This window comes from Neomonachus schauinslandi, chromosome 16 (genome assembly GCF_002201575.2).
Source record: "Neomonachus schauinslandi chromosome 16, ASM220157v2, whole genome shotgun sequence".
Lineage (NCBI taxonomy): Eukaryota > Metazoa > Chordata > Mammalia > Carnivora > Phocidae > Neomonachus > Neomonachus schauinslandi.
Window position 1 is genome coordinate 29,492,352 of NC_058418.1, and position 22,078 is coordinate 29,514,429.

Here is a 22,078-nt window from a genome sequence, read left to right on the forward strand (position 1 = left end):
AATTCCCTAGAAGGCTTTATTCAGCCCAGACAACATTCTTCAGACCTACCATTAATCTTATTTTTTCCAAACTATTTTCTTGCTTTCTCAGCATTCTCTGAGCAAAATTTTCAGGCCCAATAAAATACAAATGTTTTGTTCATGCGACAAATGTCTAGCAAGTGAATTCAACTTTGTTTTTTTTTTTTCCCCAGCATTATTTTTTCCAGCATTTCCAGCCTAAAGAAGATGCATTTTTTGTGTAAGTGGAACTGGTATTAACACCTCTTAATAAAGACTGAATCAAGCTATAAATAATTGTTGGGATCACTAGACTAAACCTCTCTTTTTATGTACCTAATTTAGGCCTCAGGATACAAATCCCTTTTGAAAAGATTCAAGCCATAATGCAGGGTAAAAATCATTGTGAGGTTCGGTCAACCTCTCAATTGGTATGGTGTTCAGATAGGAGATAGCATGTACTAGTTGTCCTTTAGATTTTCCATCTGAATTAAAAAGTCAGTTTGGAAATAAAATTACTTTCATTAACATTTAATAAGATTTGGAAGATGTAAGTCTACATTATATTGACCTTTTACATCAAGTCAAAAGTGAATGGCAAATTATTACAATAATTAGATGAGATAGTTACTTATTAACCAAAGATTCAAGGAGATTCTCCTGCACTGAAGGTGATGCAAATACGATAATTTAAAAATAAACATTTTCACTGTTATAATTAAGTGAAAACTAAAATAAAGCCTCCTACAAGGTTATTATTTCTCAAATTTGCTGATGACCTAAGACTACATTTTTTCAGATATAGTAGATAAAAAACAGCATTATTTTGCTTGGAAGCACAAAATACATTCCTCTCCCCTCCCACCAGGAGGGGATTTAAATATCCTTACAATTCTTTTCAATTAGCCTTTAAAATTCTCATAGTCAAATCTCAATAGGTAGGAAGAGAAGGGGAGAAAAGGTATAGTAAACATTTCCATGGAATTCATTTCTAATAAATTATTGGTTTTCTTGTTGCATTCAGATGACTAATTATTCATTAGAAACATAAGCAATTCTTAAAATACCAATTAGAGAATAGGGTATCTTGCAGTAAAAGGAAAAAATATACTGAGCAAATGCCAACCAACCAACAAAAAGCCCCCCAGAGCCCTTGGTTACCATGTGAGAACGTTACAAAATTCAGGACACTTGAGCATGTGTTAACAGGTTGCATCCCCAGAATGATTTGCATTGCTTCTTAAGCAAATAAAAACAATCTGCTGTACAGCAGGCCAAATTTCTCAATGTACAATTTCTAAAAAGCAATTTTGTTGTCAGTCCAACCAAACATTCTACTGCTGACCTTTAAAAAGAGTAACACAAAAGCCAGAAGAGTTTGTCTCTTTTCTTGGGGTATCTTCGTTATAATTAGTTGTCTAATTAGTTCTTCCATTAGTAATAATATTTTGATACGGTTTACTTTTCTGAAACTTTGCAGGTAAAAGATCTCTAGGAAGCTTGAGAAAATATTTTTGGAAATGTTTCTGTTATATCAAGTCAGTGAAAGGAAAGAGGAATCAGATTCTTGTCCTGATCACACTATTTATTTCCCCTGTGATTTCTCAACCTATCTGTCATTATAGGATTATAGAATTTGAGCTGGAGGGGATCTAAAGAGCGCCTTATTCAATAGATAAGAAAACAGGATACCATGAGATTTAAACATCTTGCCCAAGTTCACATAACTAATAAGAACTGTGGATACAGACAAGACTAGAACAGATTTGTGGATACTCATGATTATTGTCTCAAGCAATGACCACATTTCCAAAAGTAGCAGGTGTGTGCACATGCACGCACACATGTGCACACACACACACAAAGTAACCATGAGCATTTGTAATCTTACTGCATGATCAATCAGTAGCATGATATACATACAATCAATAGCATGATTACACATATTGATTAAAATACTGTTTATAAAACTGGTGAGAAAAAATATCAGTGTTCAACTAGCATAAGATGGCCTGTTTTTGCTAAAGATAATGCAACACTCCATCTTCATGGTTTGTTTTAATATAGGGCTTTAGAACTTAGTAAGCAGTTTTTTTTTTTTTTAAAGATTTATTTATTTATTTGAGACAGAGAGAATGAGAGAGACAAAGAGCACATGAGTGGGGGGAGGGTCAGAGGGAGAAGCAGACTCCCTGCCGAGCAGGGAGCCCGATGCGGGACTCGATCCAGGGACTCCAGGATCATGACCTGAGCCGAAGGCAGTCGCTTAACCAACTGAGCCACCCAGGCGCCCAGTAAGCAGTTTTAACATAGGGTCATGTCAGCTTGATATGACATTTTTACTCCTCTTTAATTATACACTGATATATACTATTCTTTAAAACATCTTAAAGTTGGCTGATCGAAGAACTTACAGGGTACCAGTTGGGTCTGACTTAGATGTCAACTAGCTGATAGATAAAGCCCTCAAAGAGAAAACCTGCCTGCAGCTATCAGTGCACGTGTGGGCTAAATCATGAAAAGGTATTCTAAGAATTCATGTCACTCAACTAAAATCCTGAACATACAGACACTGGGAAAGATGTATACGTATATTGCAAAAACATCCATGTGCTGACACTGATCAGAAGGGTGGAAAAAAATTAGGTCACTGAATTGTGTGAATCATATGATTAAAAAGCTAGTACTTTTTCCTCCCTGTGAAATATTGTACTTTTTGATTCAATTCAATTGTAGACCTAGGTGACATTTTTTCTACTGATACTATAATATAGCAGGAATGTCGAGAGACATTGTTTTCCTACCGTTTTTTGTTTTCTCTTTAGTATTACTTCAAATTTAATTTCTTAATCCTTATGCTACAGGTTTGACTTTTATTAATCCATTCTGATGAGACTTCCATGACTTTATGTGAACATTAGAGAATTATACTTTTTCCTTGTTCCTGCAACTACCTTCACAGATTAAGACAAAATGAAAGTCTGTATTATAAAGGAACCATACATACCATTGCTATAATTATAGTAGACCCACTGCCCACTCTTGGGTTTTGGAAGTGACACAGGTGTCTCTTCAGCAGGAAGACTGTAGAATCTGCATTCAACGAACAGCCGCTGGATAGCGTCATCTGCAGTTACTCGAGAATCATTAAGGCTTAGAGCTATGATCTCAATCCGAATTTTTTCTGATGGCTGATTAAAAACAACAACAACAAAAACAACAAAGAAACATAAAACAAATGAGCAAAAACTCCTTTCCTCTTTTTCACTATCAATTTTAAATAAAACATAAAGGCCAATGGGTTTCTTTTTTGGAACGCATTGTACACTACTGTATAGTTACACATGATAGATTATTCACGACAGAGAGAGACAGAATGAGATTCTAATGCCCCAGGGTTTGAAGTTAACAGTGTCATGGCAATAGTCTCCTGATTTACATTTGAGGCTATAAATACCCCACTAGTAGTCTATCAGGGGCGAAGATTATGAGATCTTCATCTCCGACTGCTTTCAGAATGACAAGTATCAGTTGGCCTTATTTCAAACTATGTAATGAAGTACATGTTTATCACTGCTTTTATTTAATCTACAGTACCTGAGAAAGTTTCGGTTATTCAGAGATCAAAGCCTGTTGAATACTTTACAGCCATTATGCTAATAAATGTAGCTATATGAATCCATATTAACTAGAGCAGAAACTATAGTTCATCCTCTTATATATTCTGCCATAGCATATTTCACTCAATAAGTACTGTTTTCAAACAAAAGGAACAAAACTGTTATTCTAATTTACCACATATTTCCTTGGAATTCATTTTTTATCTCATTTTTACCCAATTAACAACTAAAAATATATTTCTTTTACTGTGTAATTTTCATTTCAATCCTTACTTAATAGATTTTGGTGTCACAGACATTATTAAACAAGCCGTATATGTTTCCTTGAGTAATGATTTAAAACAAACAACAGACTATGACTTAAACATTAGATCACACCAAGACAACTCCTCGCTTAAATATTTGTTTTTACCATTTTAAATTTGTGCTTCATTCCCTTTTCCTAAATCCCTCCTTACTAAATTCAGAAGCATGCTACTGTAAATTATATAATTTCAAATAATAATTAGAAAATCCTGAAACTAAGACCTGTCTATAAGACCAACTTTTAGGAACTTACTGTCAAACATAAATCAGTGTGCAAATTCAACACAGTGATTACTTAGATATTTCAAAGCATATAATATAATTAATCAAACTGAAAAGCATAACTATCTTATTGTAAAAATATCCCCATAAAGAACTATTTCTATTGATGTCAAACCCCCTCAATATTTGATGAAGTAATTTTACCCCATTCTTTCAAAAGACATTTTCTTTTATTATGTATTCTAAGACACTTTAACTAAAAACCCAAATCTGAATATTTCAATAAGGTTATTTTATTATTCAGTAGATTCATGGAAATTTTACTAGGATGACAGAGAAAATTCCACACCATTCTGTCTCCACTAATACAGGTACAAGGCTGCAGCTGGCAATATTACTAGGATTAGCATAGTATGATGAAATATTTAAAGGAAAATTTTTTCTAAAACCTAATAAATCAAATGACTGCCAAATGTCATTAAAGTGATGGTCTTTGACTTGAATATGCTTTTCATATTCAAATTTGAAAAGAAAGAGATGAAAGCCTGGAAAGGTTACTCGGTTTCAACTAATAACCTCAAGCCCTCTCCGTTCACGTGCATAAAAAATGAAGTTGGCTCCATTGTCTAACCTCACTTCAGAAAAGCCCTTCTCTGCTTGCCGAAGACTAACATGGTAAAGAAAATATTTTAAGTGATACTATTTTTTCCTTAAAACGTATGATGGTTGTCAAAATACCACACACGAACACCCATTTTATAATTCTGCTTCAAATGCAGCACGATTAAGCCTTTTACATGACTTGTAATTTGAAAAACTCAGAATTGTTGTAACAATAACTTCTTATAAAACATTCCTGTTCGTTTCTGCACAAAAGAATTAAAGGAAATTAGCCATAAAAAAGGCAAAAGAGGCATATACATGGTTATTTCTACATTGTGAAAAGAAGAATTTAAAGTTGTTTATCATAGAATCCAACGAAGAGGCAAATGAACTTTTAAATAGTAGGGGAATCAAATTTACTTAACTGGTTATTTTATTAATAATATATTAAGTATATAGTTCCCATATGAAAACTTGCATTATTGTAAGAATGTATTCAGGTTGTTAAATAAGACTATATATAAAAATACAATTCTAAATGAAAGTAGATTACAGCCAAAGAAACAAACCAAAACATCAATACCAAACAAACCAAAAGAAAACCCACTGTATTATTCAAATAAATAAAAGAGCTTTAAAATTCCTCACATGGTATCACCTCCTTTCTGGTCCAGTTTTTTGTTGTTGTTATCTACCTGCCCCCCCCACCCCAACCTCATTACCTCTATCCTATGTCCTTCTAAGTTCTCTAATATTATGGACAGAATTTATTAGTTATCATTTCTTTGTTCTTTTTATGCTACATGAATCAACTTAAAATACATCAAAAAGGGGATACGTTCCAAACCGTATATATTTAGGGAAACACACTCTGAATAAAGAATTTTCCAAACATGATACATTTTGGCTACCGGGCTAGCCAATTTATTTTTCAACATTGGAACAGTTCTGGTCGTGTTCTTGCCTCTGTGAATCAAAAGTTCAACTAGATTATATATAAAGATTTTGAAGATTAGGAAGCACTTCAACTGCATAACTGACAACTCCAACTTAGTGTCAGAAATGAACTCAAATTCCCTCCTCTCCCCCAAGCTCATTCATCCTCTGGAGCTTCCTATCTCAGGTGACACTGCCATCTACCTGGTCACCTACAACCAGGCGACCATGGAGCCACTTGTGCCATCCCCATTTTTCATACCCACCACATCCTACAGATTACCTATTCCTGTTCATTTTACTTCCTAAATATCTCAATGATTCATCAAATTATTGAAAGCTTATGATATTTCAACATTGTATCAGCTACTAGGGAGATAAAGACAAAACAGGATATGGTTTCTTTTCTCATTTTTATCTCTAGAGAAATTTCTTTAGGTTCTCATCTGATCTTGGGGGAAGAACTAATTCAACAGCTTCCTAGTATTAGAATGCAGTTTGATAGACTAACAAGGGAGAAATCAGAGGGAATCATAAAAGATAATTGGTTGCAGAACTGTAAGCAGATGGATGGTACGAGACTATCAGCTCAGTGATACAGGGACTATTATCTTGCATGTGGTATCACTGGTGTGGTATGTAGTACACACTCAGAAACAAAGTGGATCTACTCTCAGGGCTGTAAAAGAGGTGAGGCACTCTTGCCCTTGATCCCTTGTCTGCAGCCACAACTACTCTTCTCCTGGCTGAATTCTCTCTCTAAAAACCAATCAGGTATCACCTTCCTGCTTGAAAACAATTAACCTATACTCTAGCCATTTTCCCGGACCAGTGGTGTGCTGTTTATATAGCTCAGGCTTTGCATGGAAAACCTTCTCTATCAGACAAAATTCTACTTATTTTAGGCCCTGGGCCATACATGCTGTCCTTTTATGATAGCATCACTCATCTTCAAGAGCAAGCTGGTTCCTCCACTGGACGGACCCTCCCTGCAGTTTTCAGTCACATTATGCTGCATAGATTTCTTTATCTATCTGCCTCTCTCTGGAGACTGTGAGCTCCTGGAGGCCAGAACTCTATCTTAATAATCTTCTGCTATTTAACATCCTATCTGGCACATAGTAGGCTCTCAATAATCAGTTAAAGATACAGAGTTAAGGGAGGCTGAATATCTTTTATATATTGCCAGAGATAGGTGAAGCTGCAATTATTAGTGTTTTCTCTTTTAACAAATATTTATTGTGTCTCCCGTGTTTGGTAAGCTGGTGATGAAAAACTGTTGAAAAATATACAGAAATCTTGCTGTTCTAGATTTTAGTTAAATAAGAGTATTTCAAAGACAGGTCAATATTGTGGAATTGAGATGGTAGGTTACTATTATTTCAACTTTTCTGTATGTTTGAAATTTTTCATAATAAAACAATGAAAAAAGTTCCAATAGGAGACTTGGAAGGGATAACAATGTTCAAATGACTAAAGCGAAGCCTCTGCAGATAGATGCATAATACTGTCTGTTCAGAATCACTAGAACATGACGGGTGTACTTCGGCAGGGCACCAATAGCCTTCACGTATAGTATGTTTACCATACGGTATAGGCTGTAGGGCTTTCCTGTTTCCTTTTTTTTGAGAGAGAGCTCCCACGAAGGGTGTGGGGCCACAGGTCGGGGAGGGAGAAAGAAAATCTCCTCAGACTCGACCTCGGGCCTCCATTTCATGACCCTGAGCCGAAATCAAGAATCCGACACTTAACCAACTGAGCCACCCAGGCGCCCCTCCCGTTTTCTTTTCTATATGTGTGGACGTTTGTTACTAAGTATGATGTTACTTTTTTTTTGTCTCCTTCACCAACTGCCCTATTAACTTCCCTAGTTAGCAAGATGTTGACGTCAGCATATAAAAAGAGCATTTAAAAATTCTGATTGTGGTGAACAGAGGTAGTAGAAGTCACTCAAATATGAACTGCAAGCAACTTATTTTTAGTTGTCTGTATAGATGGACACTACATATTATGTGATTGAATGATCTAGAAATGTGATGACAGCTAGTATTAGTCCCAGAGAAAAAAAGTTATAGTTCTCATGATTTTGGCTCAATTCCACTATTGCTTTCCTGACTGACGCTAATTCACTTTTTAGGCCATATATTTCTATAGTATTTACTTAAGCTTTTATTGGTTTGCTTAAATTTTTTGTTTTACTTCAGAGGATCATGCTGAATTCTTCCTTTGTTTCCACCATCAGAACAGCCACATTGGAGTTGAAATGTTAGGCTCCTAAAAATTAATTATACTTGGGGCGCCTGGGTGGCTCAGTCGTTAGGCGTCTGCCTTTGGCTCAGGTCATGATCCCAGCATCCTGGGATCGAGCCCCGCATCGGGCTCCCTGCTCAGCCAGGAGCCTGCTTCTCCCGCTCCCCCTGCTTGTGTTCCCTCTCTAGCTGTCTCTCTCTCTGTGTCAAATAAATCAATAAAATCTTTAAAAAAAATTAATTATACTTGACAGCCCTTAAACATAGTATTCCTTAACTGAGAATGGCCTATGATAAAGGTTTTACAACTTGTATCAATTAGATTTAACTCTAACTCTGGTGAGATTACCTATGAATTTTATTTCATTTTAAATCTCTACAGTGAATAAGCATTTCTGTAAAATTACAAAGTACAGAAAATAATTTGGCATATTCAAGGACTCAACATCTTAAACAAATGTTACCATTTTGCTGTATCTGATTCAAACTTTTTTGTTGTTACTGAAGAAATAAAACATTTCAGGTGCAGGTAAAGACCCCACCTCCTAGTTCCTTTCTCTCCTTCCTCATTCCCCCAGAGGAAACCAGTATCCTGAAGGTGATGTGTATCACTCCCAAACATGCTGGTATGTTTTCTGCAACATATGTCTATTTCCATAAACAACATATAGTATTGCTTTCTGTTTTTACATTTTATATTAGTGGTATCATCCTCTATTAATCATTTTGCAACTTGTGTTTTTTTCACTCAATACTCTATTTAGAGATTTATTCATGTTTATAATTAAAATCTAATTCATTCATACTAATTGTTATACAGAATTCCATTTATATGGCATATATAACCTATAGTCCACTTATTTTTTTTTACTGATAAACAACTGAGTTGTTCACAATTTTTTGCTATTACAAACAATATCGCATTGTCTATCCCTTTATGTTTTCCTGTGTATGTGAGTGATTCTTTCAGAAGAACTGCTAAGTGAGAGAGATGAGAAATTCAAATTACTCCTCAAATCGTTACATGAATTTACATGAGTATTATATTTATCACCATAAAAATGTGTGGGGTGTGTTTGTGTGTAAATAAATACAAACAAAGCCTACCTCTTAGGAGCCACAGTAGGTAGAACTTGGTACTTTACAGTGAAATGATAGATACAAAATGGTAATGGAAGGTGATGATCTATATCTATGCCCTTTAAGAGCAAAATTTTATTTGGGGTGAGCTCTAAAAAAAGCTCAAAATAGTTGGTTCAAAAAGTCAAACTCACTGGTACTGGCAGAGCCGTATGTAAGTAGGGTAGGAGTGCATACTGCTTAATGATGATTCTTAGAATTTCTCTTCTTCGGGCTGGGGGTGGGCAGAGTCATCACAGAACTTTAAAAAAAATTTTTTTTTTTTTTTTTTAAAACTCAACTCACACTAGGCTCCAGAACTTCCTCTTATTAGGAATCATATCCACTCTTCACACGTGTTTTGACTGAAAAGTTTTTGGTTTCTTAAAATAATTGCTCTTTGGAGAAATAAGAGTGAAGAGAAACCCAAACTGTGAAGTTAACAACGTTTTCAACAAACAAAACCAAAAAAACCCCAGCTTTCATCTGTGGCAGTAACCTATCTTTTCTCATTGGTTCTGTGAAAGACCTATACTGAACAAATGTGATAAATATTGAAAACTTCAGTGATGGAGATAAAAATGGTGCTAGGGTTAAGAGTGCTTATTTTTAGAATATTTTCATGGTCTCCCTTATACACCATGTAAATTACTGCATCTATAATGGGTCAGCAAATTACAGAAGCTTGTTACCACATGTTCTAAAGCAATGGCTGGAATATTTTTTCCTGTCCTAATATACCCGAGGGATATGACACATTTCCATCATTAACTGTGGCTGACTATGGCAATAATGTGAAGGAAGGAGAGAATTTTAAAAATTACCCTCAATTTCAGGGGATTTTGATATGCCATTCCATTTTCACCATCATTGAAAACAGATGTTATAGTACAGTGGTTCTCAATTTTGGCTGCCCATTAGTATCACCGGGGGAGCTTTAAACAAAATTCGGATTTAGCTGATCCGGATGGAGCCGGGCCCTGGCATTTAAAAATGCTCTCTAGGTGATCCTAGTGTGCAGTCACAGTGAGAAGCACCGCTTTTCCCTCAAATTGTTCTCAAACTCTAGCATACCCCAGAATGACCTGAAAGGCTTGATGACACACAGATTGCTGGGACCCAGTCTCTGAGTTTCTGATTCAGAGGTCTGGGGTGGGGTCCAAGAATTTGCATCCTCACAAGTTCTCAGGTGATGCTGATGCTGCTGGTCTGGGGACCAAATTTTGAGAATCACTGCTCTAAACCAAAAAAAAAATTCAACCTACATTTGTTGACCCTTTCTAAGATACTTATTAAAAAGCTTCTACAGGGTGGCTCAGGTGGTTAAGCGTCTGCCTTTGGCTCAGGTCATGATCCCAGGGTCCAGGGATGGAGCCCCACTGGCTCCCGGCTCAGCGTGGAGTCTGCATCTCCCTCTGCCCCTCCCCCCTGCTTGTGCTTGCTACCAAATAAATAAATAAATAAAGTATTAAAAAAAAAAGCTTCTGGGGCGCCTGGGTGGCTGTCGTTAAGCATCTGCCTTCGGCTCAGGTCGTGATCCCAGGGTCCTGGGATCGAGCCCCGCATCGGGCTCCCTACTCCGCGGGGAAGCCTGCTTCTCCCTCTCCTACTCCCCCTGCTTGTGTTCCCTCTCTCGCTATGTCTCTCTCTGTCAAATAAATAAATAAAATCTTAAAAAAAAAAAAGCTTCTATAATATTCATATTAAACTGTTTTTTAGTTATTATTTAACATTTTAGTACAGAATTAGCTTACAAATTATTTACACTCTAGAAGCAGTCTACACTCATCGTTAAAAATAATCCAACAATATAAATCCTAAAAAGTAAAGTATAAAAGTTCCTTGTTTCCTCCTAACTCAGGGGTTGGCAATTTTTTGCTGTAAAGGGTCAGATTGCCAATATTCTTTTGCATTGCAGGTCATAGGGTCTCTGTTGCAAATACTCAGCTCTTGTACAGTGAGTGTAGAGCATAGACAATACATATTTATATGTGATGGGTGTGGCTGTGTTCCAATAAAACTTTATTTACAAAAACAGGTAGAGGGCTGGGTTTGACACATGGACCATAGTTTTCTTTTTTTTTTTTTTTAAGATTTTATTTATTTGACAGAGAAAGACACAGCGAGAGAGGGAACACAAATGGGGAGTGGGAGAGGGAGAAGCAGACTCCCTGCCGAGCAGGGAGCCCGATGCGGGACTCGATCCCGGGACTCCAGGATTATGACCTGAGCCGAAGGCAGTCGCTTAACCAACTGAGCCACCCAGGCGCCCTGGACCATAGTTTTCTGACCCCTGCCCTGACCCATGTCTCAGAGATACTACTAATGGTGTTCGGATTACATACTTTCAGACATTTTCTTTGCTTACATAAACCTAAATGTTGTGTCTTTATGCTCATATAAAAATAAGTATGTATGTATATACAAATATTTCCCCTTTTTTGCTTCTTTGTAATGAAATTATCAGTGAGGTATAATTTCTTAACCATTAGTTTGGCAAAGGTATGATGTGGGGAAGCAGGAATTTTTATCCATTGTTATTTTAAGCAGAAATGTTTGTATTAGAAAAAACTGGTAGAAACCTAAGGGTCCACCAAAAGGGGCTTAAATCAATATGGTACAGCTGTGCAATAGGAATATTATGCATATGTTAAAAGAAATGGAGTATACTGCTATTGGAAAGATGTCCATAGTATATTAGTAAGAGATAATTAAGTTGCAAAACATAGAAAAGAGTTTTGGAAGCAATTACTACCAGGAGAGTAATTCAACATTTCTGGTTTTACCTAAAATATATTTTAAAACCTACTCTATATAGGTTAAGCTTCCATATGTAAAGTATTGGGAGGGACTTATTTAACCTACGGATAGGATATCATATTTAATTCTGAAGTGATTTAATAATTTTTAATACATGAATTCTTAAAGTAGTGAGTTGCTTTATGCCACTTTGCCCTTCAAATCTTTAAAACATATTTTGCTGAAGATCATTACTGCAATCACCTGGTAATGCCAGCTCATATTGTTCAAGAGGACCTGGTTTCTAGGTGGAATTGTAATTTAGTCCAATTGAATATGGCAGTTTTTATAAAACTGCTACTAGTAGAAACAGAGACAGATGTAAATATGCAATGCACAGAAGAGTCCATTGCTCTTTCAGCATGTGAGTTCCCATTCTTACCTGTGGGCGCACTTTAAGAAATCTGTAAATTGATGGCCATACATTTCGTTGTGAAGATGGAAAGCTCCATTGCTTAAATGATAAAACTAGAAATACTTTGCAAGAAGGATTGTTAATTCTTTTTTTTTAATATCATGGCAGATGCAAATTTTTGGTTTTGATGTCTTTTTTTTTTTTTAAAGATTTTATTTATTTATTTGAGAGAGAGAGAATGAGAGACAGAGAGCATGAGAGGGAGGAGGGTCAGAGGGAGAAGCAGACTCCCTGCCGAGCAGGGAGCCCGATGCGGGAATCGATCCTGGGACTCCAGGATCATGACCTGAGCCGAAGGCAGTCGCTTAACCAACTGAGCCACCCAGGCGCCCTGATGTCTATTTTAAGGACCTAAAACAAGGCTTTTAATCAATGTATTATACATCAAATTGATACTGTTAACTTCTGATTATTCAAATTAATAAAATATTCATAGAGAAATGTCCAAAGTTTTACATTTCTCAGGCTCCCCCCTTCCCCCCCTTAATTATCATGCCTAGAAGCTTTTTAGTAGAAGCACAGTCATCAGGCTGACGGAATCTGACAGGCCAGCAAGGCCCAATTACACTGGTGCTCTGTGGTACTTTGATGTCCTGCAAACGAAGAGAGATAGGGGCAAATTGGGTAGCACATTATGTTAATGACTTGATTTAATCCGGCCACTAAACTTTATGTAGCCTGTTAAAAAAGATGCTAACACTAATTATGCCACTTTGGAAAGAAAAGGAGGGGACAAGCATTTCACTCTGACAAAGTGAAGCTCATAAATGTTGTAAATGAAATGAAACAAAATGAAGTAATCCATGATTAATTATACATCACAGACACGGAGAGAAGAGGAAGAACCAAGTAATATGTCTAAGTCCTGGGAAATCTGTTAGATTCTTTTAAGGATCAACATTTCTAAGGAGCTGTGAGATTCTGAATCATGAAAAAAAGAAACTGTGTGATCTTAAAGTGTTTACACAGTGTAGCAGGTAATTCAGATTCACAGTGTAGTTGGCATAAATGATACTTATCTAGGACACTACTTCTAGTCTCACTTTTGTGACATTATAGGGTAGAGGCAATTAAAAAAAAATCTATCAAGTGGGGATAACCACAGAGTAGGGTTCTCTAATTACTTTTTAATTAGTCTCTGTGCCTCTAATCTATTCTTTACATTATTGATAGCATGCTCTTTTAAAATGCGATTCAAGAGTGTGAACTCCCTAAGAGCAAGAGGATTATTTCTCTTCACTGCTATATTCTCAGTGCCTAGAATAAACCTTGGAACGCAGCAAGTGCTAAATATCTGTTTAATGAGTAAGTGATCTTCCCCCTCCCTTAAAAGCCCTCATTGGCTGCTCATAGAACTTCAGGATAGGCTTCAACCTTCTAGGATGATACACAGAGGACTTAATGCTCAGGACATGCCTATCTTTTCAGCATATTCTCCTGAGCTTCCACAGGTGTACCATAACGTAGCCCATCCTAAGACCATTCTGAATTCCCAGAAAGAGCCATGCTCCACAGTCTCTCTAATTCTTTTTTTTTTTTAAAGATTTTTTTTTTTTAATTTATTTATTTGACAGAGAGAGCACAAGTAGGTAGAGTGGCAGGCAGAGGGGAAGGGAGAAGCAGGCTCTCTGCTGAGCAGGGAGCCTGATGTGGGGCTCGATCCTAGGACCCTGGGATCATGACCTGAGCCGAAGGCAGCCACTTAACCGACTGAGCCACCCAGGCGCCCCAGTCTCTCTAATTCTTAAGTTATCATTTCTTTGACCTATAATGATCCCTCCATGACCCTTACTAATTCCTAATCATCTTCAACACTTGGCTCAAGCTTCACTGACTTTAGGAAGTCTGCCTTGATGAGGGTCCCTCATTGTTAGGTAACTGCCTGAATGCTCCCATAGCACCCTGTGCATTCCATTCTCCTAGCGCTAACCACTATGCATTGATTGTGTTTCCCCTGCAGACTGTGACTTCTTTGAAGCCAGGGACTCCTTCTTTTATGACATACAGTAGATGCTAATGAATGCAGAACTGTGATCATGAAAGGACATATTACATAGGATGTGCTTATTAGCACATAAGAGCCATTCAGTAATACCTTCCTTCTGATGAAAGCCATGTATCACTGTCCTGAGATTTCTACCTGAAGCAGTTCTTGAAGAAGAGGTAAAGAAAGAAACTAATGAGCCACGAGGATTTTTAAGCTTAAAAAAGGTTTTCTGATAACAACACCTTGATGAAAGTTAACATCATCAACAATTGGACGGAATGACATCCTGTGCCTCCTGACATGATGCACTGGAAAGGACGTAGTACTGCTTTTGTAGTATTCCTACCAAAACATATAACTGAATCTAATATGAGGAAACATCACATAAATCCAAATTGAAGGTATTCTACAATATAAATGACCTGGATTCTTAAAAAATGTTAATCTGAAAGAATCCACATAAAGAAAGGCTGAAACCATCATCATGGATTACAGAGGCTAATGAGACAGGAAAGCGAAACACAGTGTGCGATCTGGATTGGATCCTGGACCAGATTAATCAAATGCTATAAATTATGCTACTGGAACAACTGGCAAAATTTTAATGAGAACTGTTGATTAAATAATAGTATTATATTATTATTCTGAAGTATTTAAGGGTAAGGGAGCATGACTTCTGCAACTCTGAAATGATTCATTATAATTATGTATGCAAGAATGTGTATATATACATACATAGGTGCACATACACATATATAGGAGAGACAACAGAAATCATAGACAAATGTACTGAAATGTAACAGCTGATGAATGTGGGTGAAGTACATTTAGGAGTTCTTTGCACTACTTTTGTGATCTTTAAAGAAAAAAGGTTCCATGACTCATATTGAACGACTATTAAAGTAGTACACAGAAAAACTGGTATAATCACTAGAAAACACTAAATTTCATGATTTTGATGATCTCTTGAGGTTTGCTCCTATGTTTACAGATTAAACTATTTTACCATATTTGGTAAATAATTTTTTTCTTTTTTAATTAAAGATTTTATTTATTTGACAGAGAGAGACACAACGAGAGAGGGAACACAAGCAGGGGGAGTGCAAGAAGGAGAAGCAGGCTTCCCGCGGAGCAGGGAGCCTGATGTGGGGCTCGATGCCAGGACCCTGGGATCATGACCTGAGCCGAAGGCAGACGCCTAACGACTGAGCCAACCAGGCACCCCCATATTTGGTAAATAATTTAACACAACTAAATATCACCTATTAACATAAAATACTGGTTAGTACTTTCTCCTAAAAGTAGAATCTTTAAAAGCATGTGGGAGGTGAGTAAGGGCAACTGAGGCATAAAGCATTGCTTACAGCAGTTGCTTCGTTTAAATGATATTCACACATTTGAGAAAGCATCTTAAACCATTATAATAAATCACATTTGGAATGGCAGTCAAGACTGTAGCAGGCTGTAGCAAAGTAACACAAATTACTTTCCTAGGAATAAGAAGAAAAAAACCTCAGTTTATTCTAAAGGAAAAATAGATGTGTACATTAGAACTAGTTGGATATTTTAGAGGGATGGTTCTCTTTCACTAAACATCTTTGTTAAATCGAAGTTCCTTATTCTGTCTTAGTCAAGGGCATTGAACAATTCCACTGAGATGCTAGCAATGTTGCCAATACACATGGTTCCACTGAATGAAGGATTTCTCAGCCTCCGCACTATTGACATTTCAGGCCAGATAGTTCTTTGCTGTGAGTCCTGTGCATTGTAGCATGTTTGGCAGCAACCCTAACCCCGACCTATTAGATGTCAGCAGTCCCTCCCAGTCTGACAATCCAGAATGTCTCCAGACATTGCCAAATGTCCCCTGGGGGACAAAATACCCACTCCCCCCAGTTGAAAATCATTTGGTCTAAGATGCTATAATTTAGATAACATTTTCCTATACTTTCAAAGTTACTTTTGAATGATGAATACAATGTTTAGAAAATAAAATTAACCATTACAATGTCTCCCTAGTATCTATTGGATAAAATCCAAAATGTTTAGCTTGTATCTAAAGTCTTCTATCCTCGTATATAAAAAGGCTGCTTTAGTTAGTGTATTCTTGACTTCTGAAACACATAGGCACCCCTGCACTAGAAGTGCACATAATTTTCTCTCTGCTGCCATATATACGCATCTTTGAGATGTCACAGTTAAAGCAGAACACCCCTTCTTACTGTGTGACTGACCATAGCTAAAGGGATCAGGGTATAGAACTGATAAAGATGGACCCAATCCAGAGGCTAGGCATGGCTAATTAGATTTTTCTCCTTGGGGCTGGGCATGTTTGTATGGCTATCTGTGGGCAATAAACAAGGAAAGCAGAGAAAGTCAGCTTAAAATTAGAAAAAGTAGACATGAAGCCCACAAGAGGGCAGATGGGCCAGCTCTGGGCATATCTTCCATAAAGTCTACTAAAAAGTCACTTCAAATTTCTCCTTCCCCTGAACTTCCTTAATTAGTGGCAAGATTATCAGCAAGTCACTTTATTTCTCAAGAGCTCAGTTTATTCATTTGAAAAATGAGAAGGGGAGCCAGAAAACAGCTAAGTATTCTTTACCTCAAATATCTATTACATTAATTATTGGTACTGTCACCTGACATTGTTTTATATTGTAATTTAACAGCTGAATAACTACTTGAATTTTCATGAACACATCTTCCCAATTAATGAAGACGTTCCTTGAGGGCAGGACGAGAATACTGTGTTTACTTCCTTAGGAGAAGGGATGACAAACTGCAGACACTGAATCCCTGGGAATCACTGTGTTACAAGAGGGATGAGTGTTGCTTGTACTTTGACCAGATAAATACATTCCTCAGTAAAACCCCAGGACTGATTCAGTATCTCATTTCTCATAGTCTTATGTTCAAAAGGCTAAATCATATAGGTGTTCAAAAATCTTGATGAGTTAGGCAAAGTCTTCCAGAAGAACTATTGACACATGAGAAAAAAATGTCTGATTCAAACATGCAGGCTTACTACTCTTGATGTAATGAATGGACGGTTCTTAATAAAATGATGTGATCGTCAAATTTTTTAAAGATTGACTGATTTGAGAGAGAGCGAGCGAGCACTGAGTGTGAGCAGGGGGAGAGGTAGAGGGAGAGGGAAAGTAGACTCCCCACTGAGCATGGAGCCCTGAGATCATGACCTGAACCGAAACCAAGAGTCTGGTGTTTAACTGACTGAGCCACCCGGGGAACCCCGGATAGTTAATTTTATCTGTCAACTTGACTGGACCACCAGATTTTCAGACCTCTGGTCAAACATTATTCTAGGTGTGTCCATCTGGCTGTTTTTGGATAAGATTAACATTTGAATTGGTAGGCTGAGTAAAGCAAACTGTCCTCCCTAAGGTGGATGGGGCTTCCTCCAATCAGCCGGAAGACCTGAAGAGAACAAAAATGGTGAGAACTCCTCTTGCCTGATGGCCTTCAGAGGCAACAATGGTCTTTTCCTGACTTTGAACTTGACCTGAAACACTGACTCTTCTTAGGTCTCCAGCCTGCTTGCTTTCTAGCTGGAACTGATGCCATCGGCACTCCTAGTTTTAACAGCCCGGAACTACACCACTGACGTTCTGGGTCTCCAGCTTGCTGAATACAGTTCCTGGGACTTCTCAGTCTCCATAACGACGTGACTCAATTCCTTATACTAAATTTCTTTATATGTACATATTTATACATATATATCCTACTGGTTCTGTTTCCCTGGAAAACCCTAATACAAATGGCTATGAAGCTAAATTCCATACAAGGGGCTCATTTTCCCTTTGATTCCCATCATCAAAAATTTCTAATAGAGAGCAGAGAATTTCTATTCGTTAGTTTGATAAATAATTTAACAATTTCAGGTTTGATAAAGCCAAAAAGCTAAATTGAATTGAACTAAATACTACAATTAAAAGTCTCTGGGCAACTATATTTAAGATTCCTTCCTTGATTTATTGATTTTGAACAATAAAGATTCCACATATCAGGATGCCATGCGTCAGGCGATATTATAATTAATAATGATAATAAAACTTTGGACAGATGAACTGTTCTGCTTGTACTTATCAATCATCTGTTTGTATTTGGGTTTGTTCTGCAGAGAGGTTAAGCTAAGAATTTTAAAAGTTGAAAAAAGTATTCCAATTCTTACCCATAAAGTAGAAATTCCAAAAAAAGGAGTACAATTAATCATTTCAGGAAAATCAACGTAGATGAATAGAAAAAGCTAGGGCCTTTTTACTTTACTTACATTTACTTTATAAAAACTACCCCTCCCCCCTTAAAATAAAAAAAAATGCTCTGGTAACGGTATACTTTCCATATAAATTAAAGTATAATTTTCTTTTCAAAATTTCCTTTTACATACTGCTTTTCAGCAATGTGCTACAAAACAAGTACACCTATACACGAAGTACACCTTCTATGAAGGTTTAATTTTTTGGTGGAAATAACTTTAATAGTTTATCAGTGGACATATTTAGTGTATGAATGAATTCACACTTGAAGTATTATAGTTTTAAATGCAATATCCCATTATGAATTCTTAAAGCTCAAATTGGATTTTGTTAAAAAAAGATTTTATTTATTTATTTGAGAGAGAGAGCACAAGCAGGGGGAGGAACAGAGGGCGCGAGACAAGCAGACTCCCTGCTGAGTGGGGAGCCTGCTGAGGGGCTTGCTTCCAGAACCGTAAGACCAGGACGTGAGCCAAAATCAGATGCTTAACCTACTGAGCCACCCAGGTGCCCCTCAGATTGGATTTAATACATCTTTGTACAGTCCTTCCGAAAAGGAGTCAGGGATGTCAACTGGTTTTAGCAAGTAATTATTAAAGCTGCTGATGATAGGTATTGTTTTTTTAAAGATTTTTTTTTTTTTTAATTTATTTGAGACAGAGAGAACGAGAGAGAGAGAGCACATGAGAGGGGGGAGGGTCAGAGGGAGAAGCAGGCTCCCCGCCGAGCAGGGAGCCCGATGCGGGACTCGATCCGGGGACTCCAGGATCATGACCTGAGCCGAAGGCAGTCGCTTAACCAACTGAGCCACCCAGGCGCCCGATGATAGGTATTGTTAACATGTAAGCAAAAATAACACAAGTTATGACCCATTACATAATGAAACTACATATGAATTTTTTTTTGTACTAGATGATTACATGGGTAAGATTGTGAGGATACATAAAATTTTCCCAGAAATATTTTTGCCTTCAGATTTTCATATGCGAAGACCCATACACTATGAATGAAAAGCAGCTTTATTTCATAACATTTCTAGCTGGCATCAAGCTACTGACCTGTTTGATATTCTTGGAGATATGACCTGGAATAATACACTCATCACTGTCAGATGCTGATCTGTCTTCCTCATCTGTTAAAAAATAAAATTTCAGTGGTTCAAGTCTGTTAAACCAATTATATTTATACCTTATGAAATGGAGGGAAATATAAGGATAACCTTAAAAGGACAATATGATAATCATGTCTAGACCTTTCTTAGCAGCAAAGATATTTACTCTTACATTATATTTTAGAAAAGATTAAAAAAATGACTTAAAATTCCAAGTTTAGTTTTAGTAGAAACAAAGATAATAAAAATATACCTTGCTCTGAAATTCAAAAATAATCTCTTTAAAGAGAAGGACAGGATAATAGGTGTTTTCTAACAGCCTAACCAATTACATTGTGCAAACATCAAGTTAATTCTTTTTTTATTTTTATTTTTTTATTATTATGTTATGTTAATCACCATACATTACATCATTAATTTCAAGTTACTTCTTACATTTAGAAACATTTTTAAAAAATTTGCAGTTTTATTGTGGAAAAATTGCCATATGAAAAACTGCACATATTTAAAGAGCAAAATTTGATATTTTGACATATGTATAATTCTGTGAAATCATCACCACGATTAAGATCATGAACCCATCTGTCACCCTATAAGTTTCCTCATGCCCCCTGTAAACTCTTTTTCTGTATCTCTCAGTTCCCATTCGCCCTTCCCTACGCACCACCTAAATGCTTTGTCACTATAATTGCCTCGTCTAGATATTTATATAAATTAAATCCTGTTAAGAGTTGTCTTGAGTTTTTTGTTTTTTGTTTTTTTTTTTTTAAAGATTTTATTTATTTATTTGACACAGAGAGAGAGATAGTGAGAGCAGGAACACAAGCAGGGGGAGTGGGAGAGTGAGAAGTAGGCTTCCTGCCGAGCAGGGAGCCCGATGTGGGACTCGATCCCAGGACCCTGGGATCATGACCTGAGCCGAAGGCAGACGCTTAACAACTGAGCCACCCAGGCGCCCTGTCTTGAGTTTTTAGTTTTAATTTTTAAAAAGTTAATTTCTCCAGAATAATTCAGATGATAGTATAAAACCCAAAGAGAACATAAAGCCACTTAAAACATAAATTGGGAACACGGTCAGCAGTAAGTCGTGGATTGCACTGTGGCCCTGCAGGTTGAGATAAGAAGGTGTGCAACAATTCTGCCTGCCTTTAGCTGACTACACTGAACTGTGTCCCACCAGTTCAGTCAAGAAATAGGTATCATGAAGTAGATCCACTATTATGTGAAGATGTCCTAGGAGGCATGCTCTAACAGATTAAAGAAAGCACACAATTAAGTAAATAATGGTAATTAAAGAAAGGAAAAAAAATCACCTTCTGGTTCCAATTCCTCAGTTATTTCTGTTTCATCTTCAGAAGAAGTCCAGCTTTGATCTGCAAGTTGACCCTCAGACAGGAAAGATACATCATCATCTTTTCCTTGTTGAATTTTCTCTTTTACCTTAGCTCCACTGCTTTCTTGAGAAACCTGAAGAAATTGCAAGCACACTGATAACACTGTTGCTTAGATCATGTGCGTGTACTTGCTGAAGCACCTGACTCAGAAAGAATGTAAGCTTGAGACTTAAATATATGGACATGCATTATATGTAAGTGATTCATTAGAAAAACCATCACTAAAGTTGCACAAATGATAATATGAAGATAAATGAAAATATTATTAAAAGCCAAGGATGAAAATTATATTAATATCAAAATGAATTTTACATTATTACTCTAATTCACATATCTATTTATTAGCAGCTAATATCAGCATTATTACAACACTGGTCGATCTTTCTGTCCCCAGGAAGTTATACACAAATATAGGATCAATGCTTTGAGTTCTTGATCCATTTTAATACAAAGACAAAGCCTTTTTTTTTTTTTTTAAGATTTTTATTTATTCATTTGAGACACAGAGATACAGACAGCGAGAGAGAGCGGCAGTCAGAGGGAGAGGGAGAAGCAGGCTTCCCGCTGAGCAGGGAGCCCGATGAAGGACTCGATCCCAGGACCCTGGGACCATGACCTGAGCCCAAGGCAGACACTTAACCATCTGAGCCACCCAGGCGCCCCCAAGACAAAGTCTTTTACGAACCAAATTAAACCTTTCAAAATAATTTTAATACATACCTCAGGGATATGTGAAAGAGTTGGCATATTAGTTTCTATTTCTGGCGTATGCTCCACTACTGATGACATTTCCTTCACATCTTCAGGAGGAGGAAGTATCTCCTTTTATTGATGTGAAAACATGCATATGTGTTATTTTGTATTTATTACTTTATTACTAAATCCTATATATATATATATAAATCCTATACATATATATAAACCCTATATATATAAATCCTATATATATATAAATCCTATATATATATATACAGATATACATATATACACACTGTATATATATATATATATATACATATTACCCATATGACCCTAATTTT

General features: G+C 36.7%; 1 protein-coding gene across 1 annotated transcript in view; it reads right to left on the bottom strand.

Annotated features, from left to right (window-relative positions):
* LOC110594163 (protein fantom) overlaps nucleotides 1–22,078 on the bottom strand; it is an 83,836-nt gene that overhangs the window by 12,405 nt on the left and 49,353 nt on the right. Inside the window, exons 18-20 of the mRNA XM_044922057.1 lie at nucleotides 20,958–21,111; nucleotides 19,592–19,665; nucleotides 3,008–3,191 (exon numbers count right to left, since the gene is read on the bottom strand). Of these exons, the coding sequence (XP_044777992.1) occupies nucleotides 3,008–3,191; nucleotides 19,592–19,665; nucleotides 20,958–21,111 (412 nt within the window). The remainder of the gene's footprint in view (nucleotides 1–3,007; nucleotides 3,192–19,591; nucleotides 19,666–20,957; nucleotides 21,112–22,078) is intronic.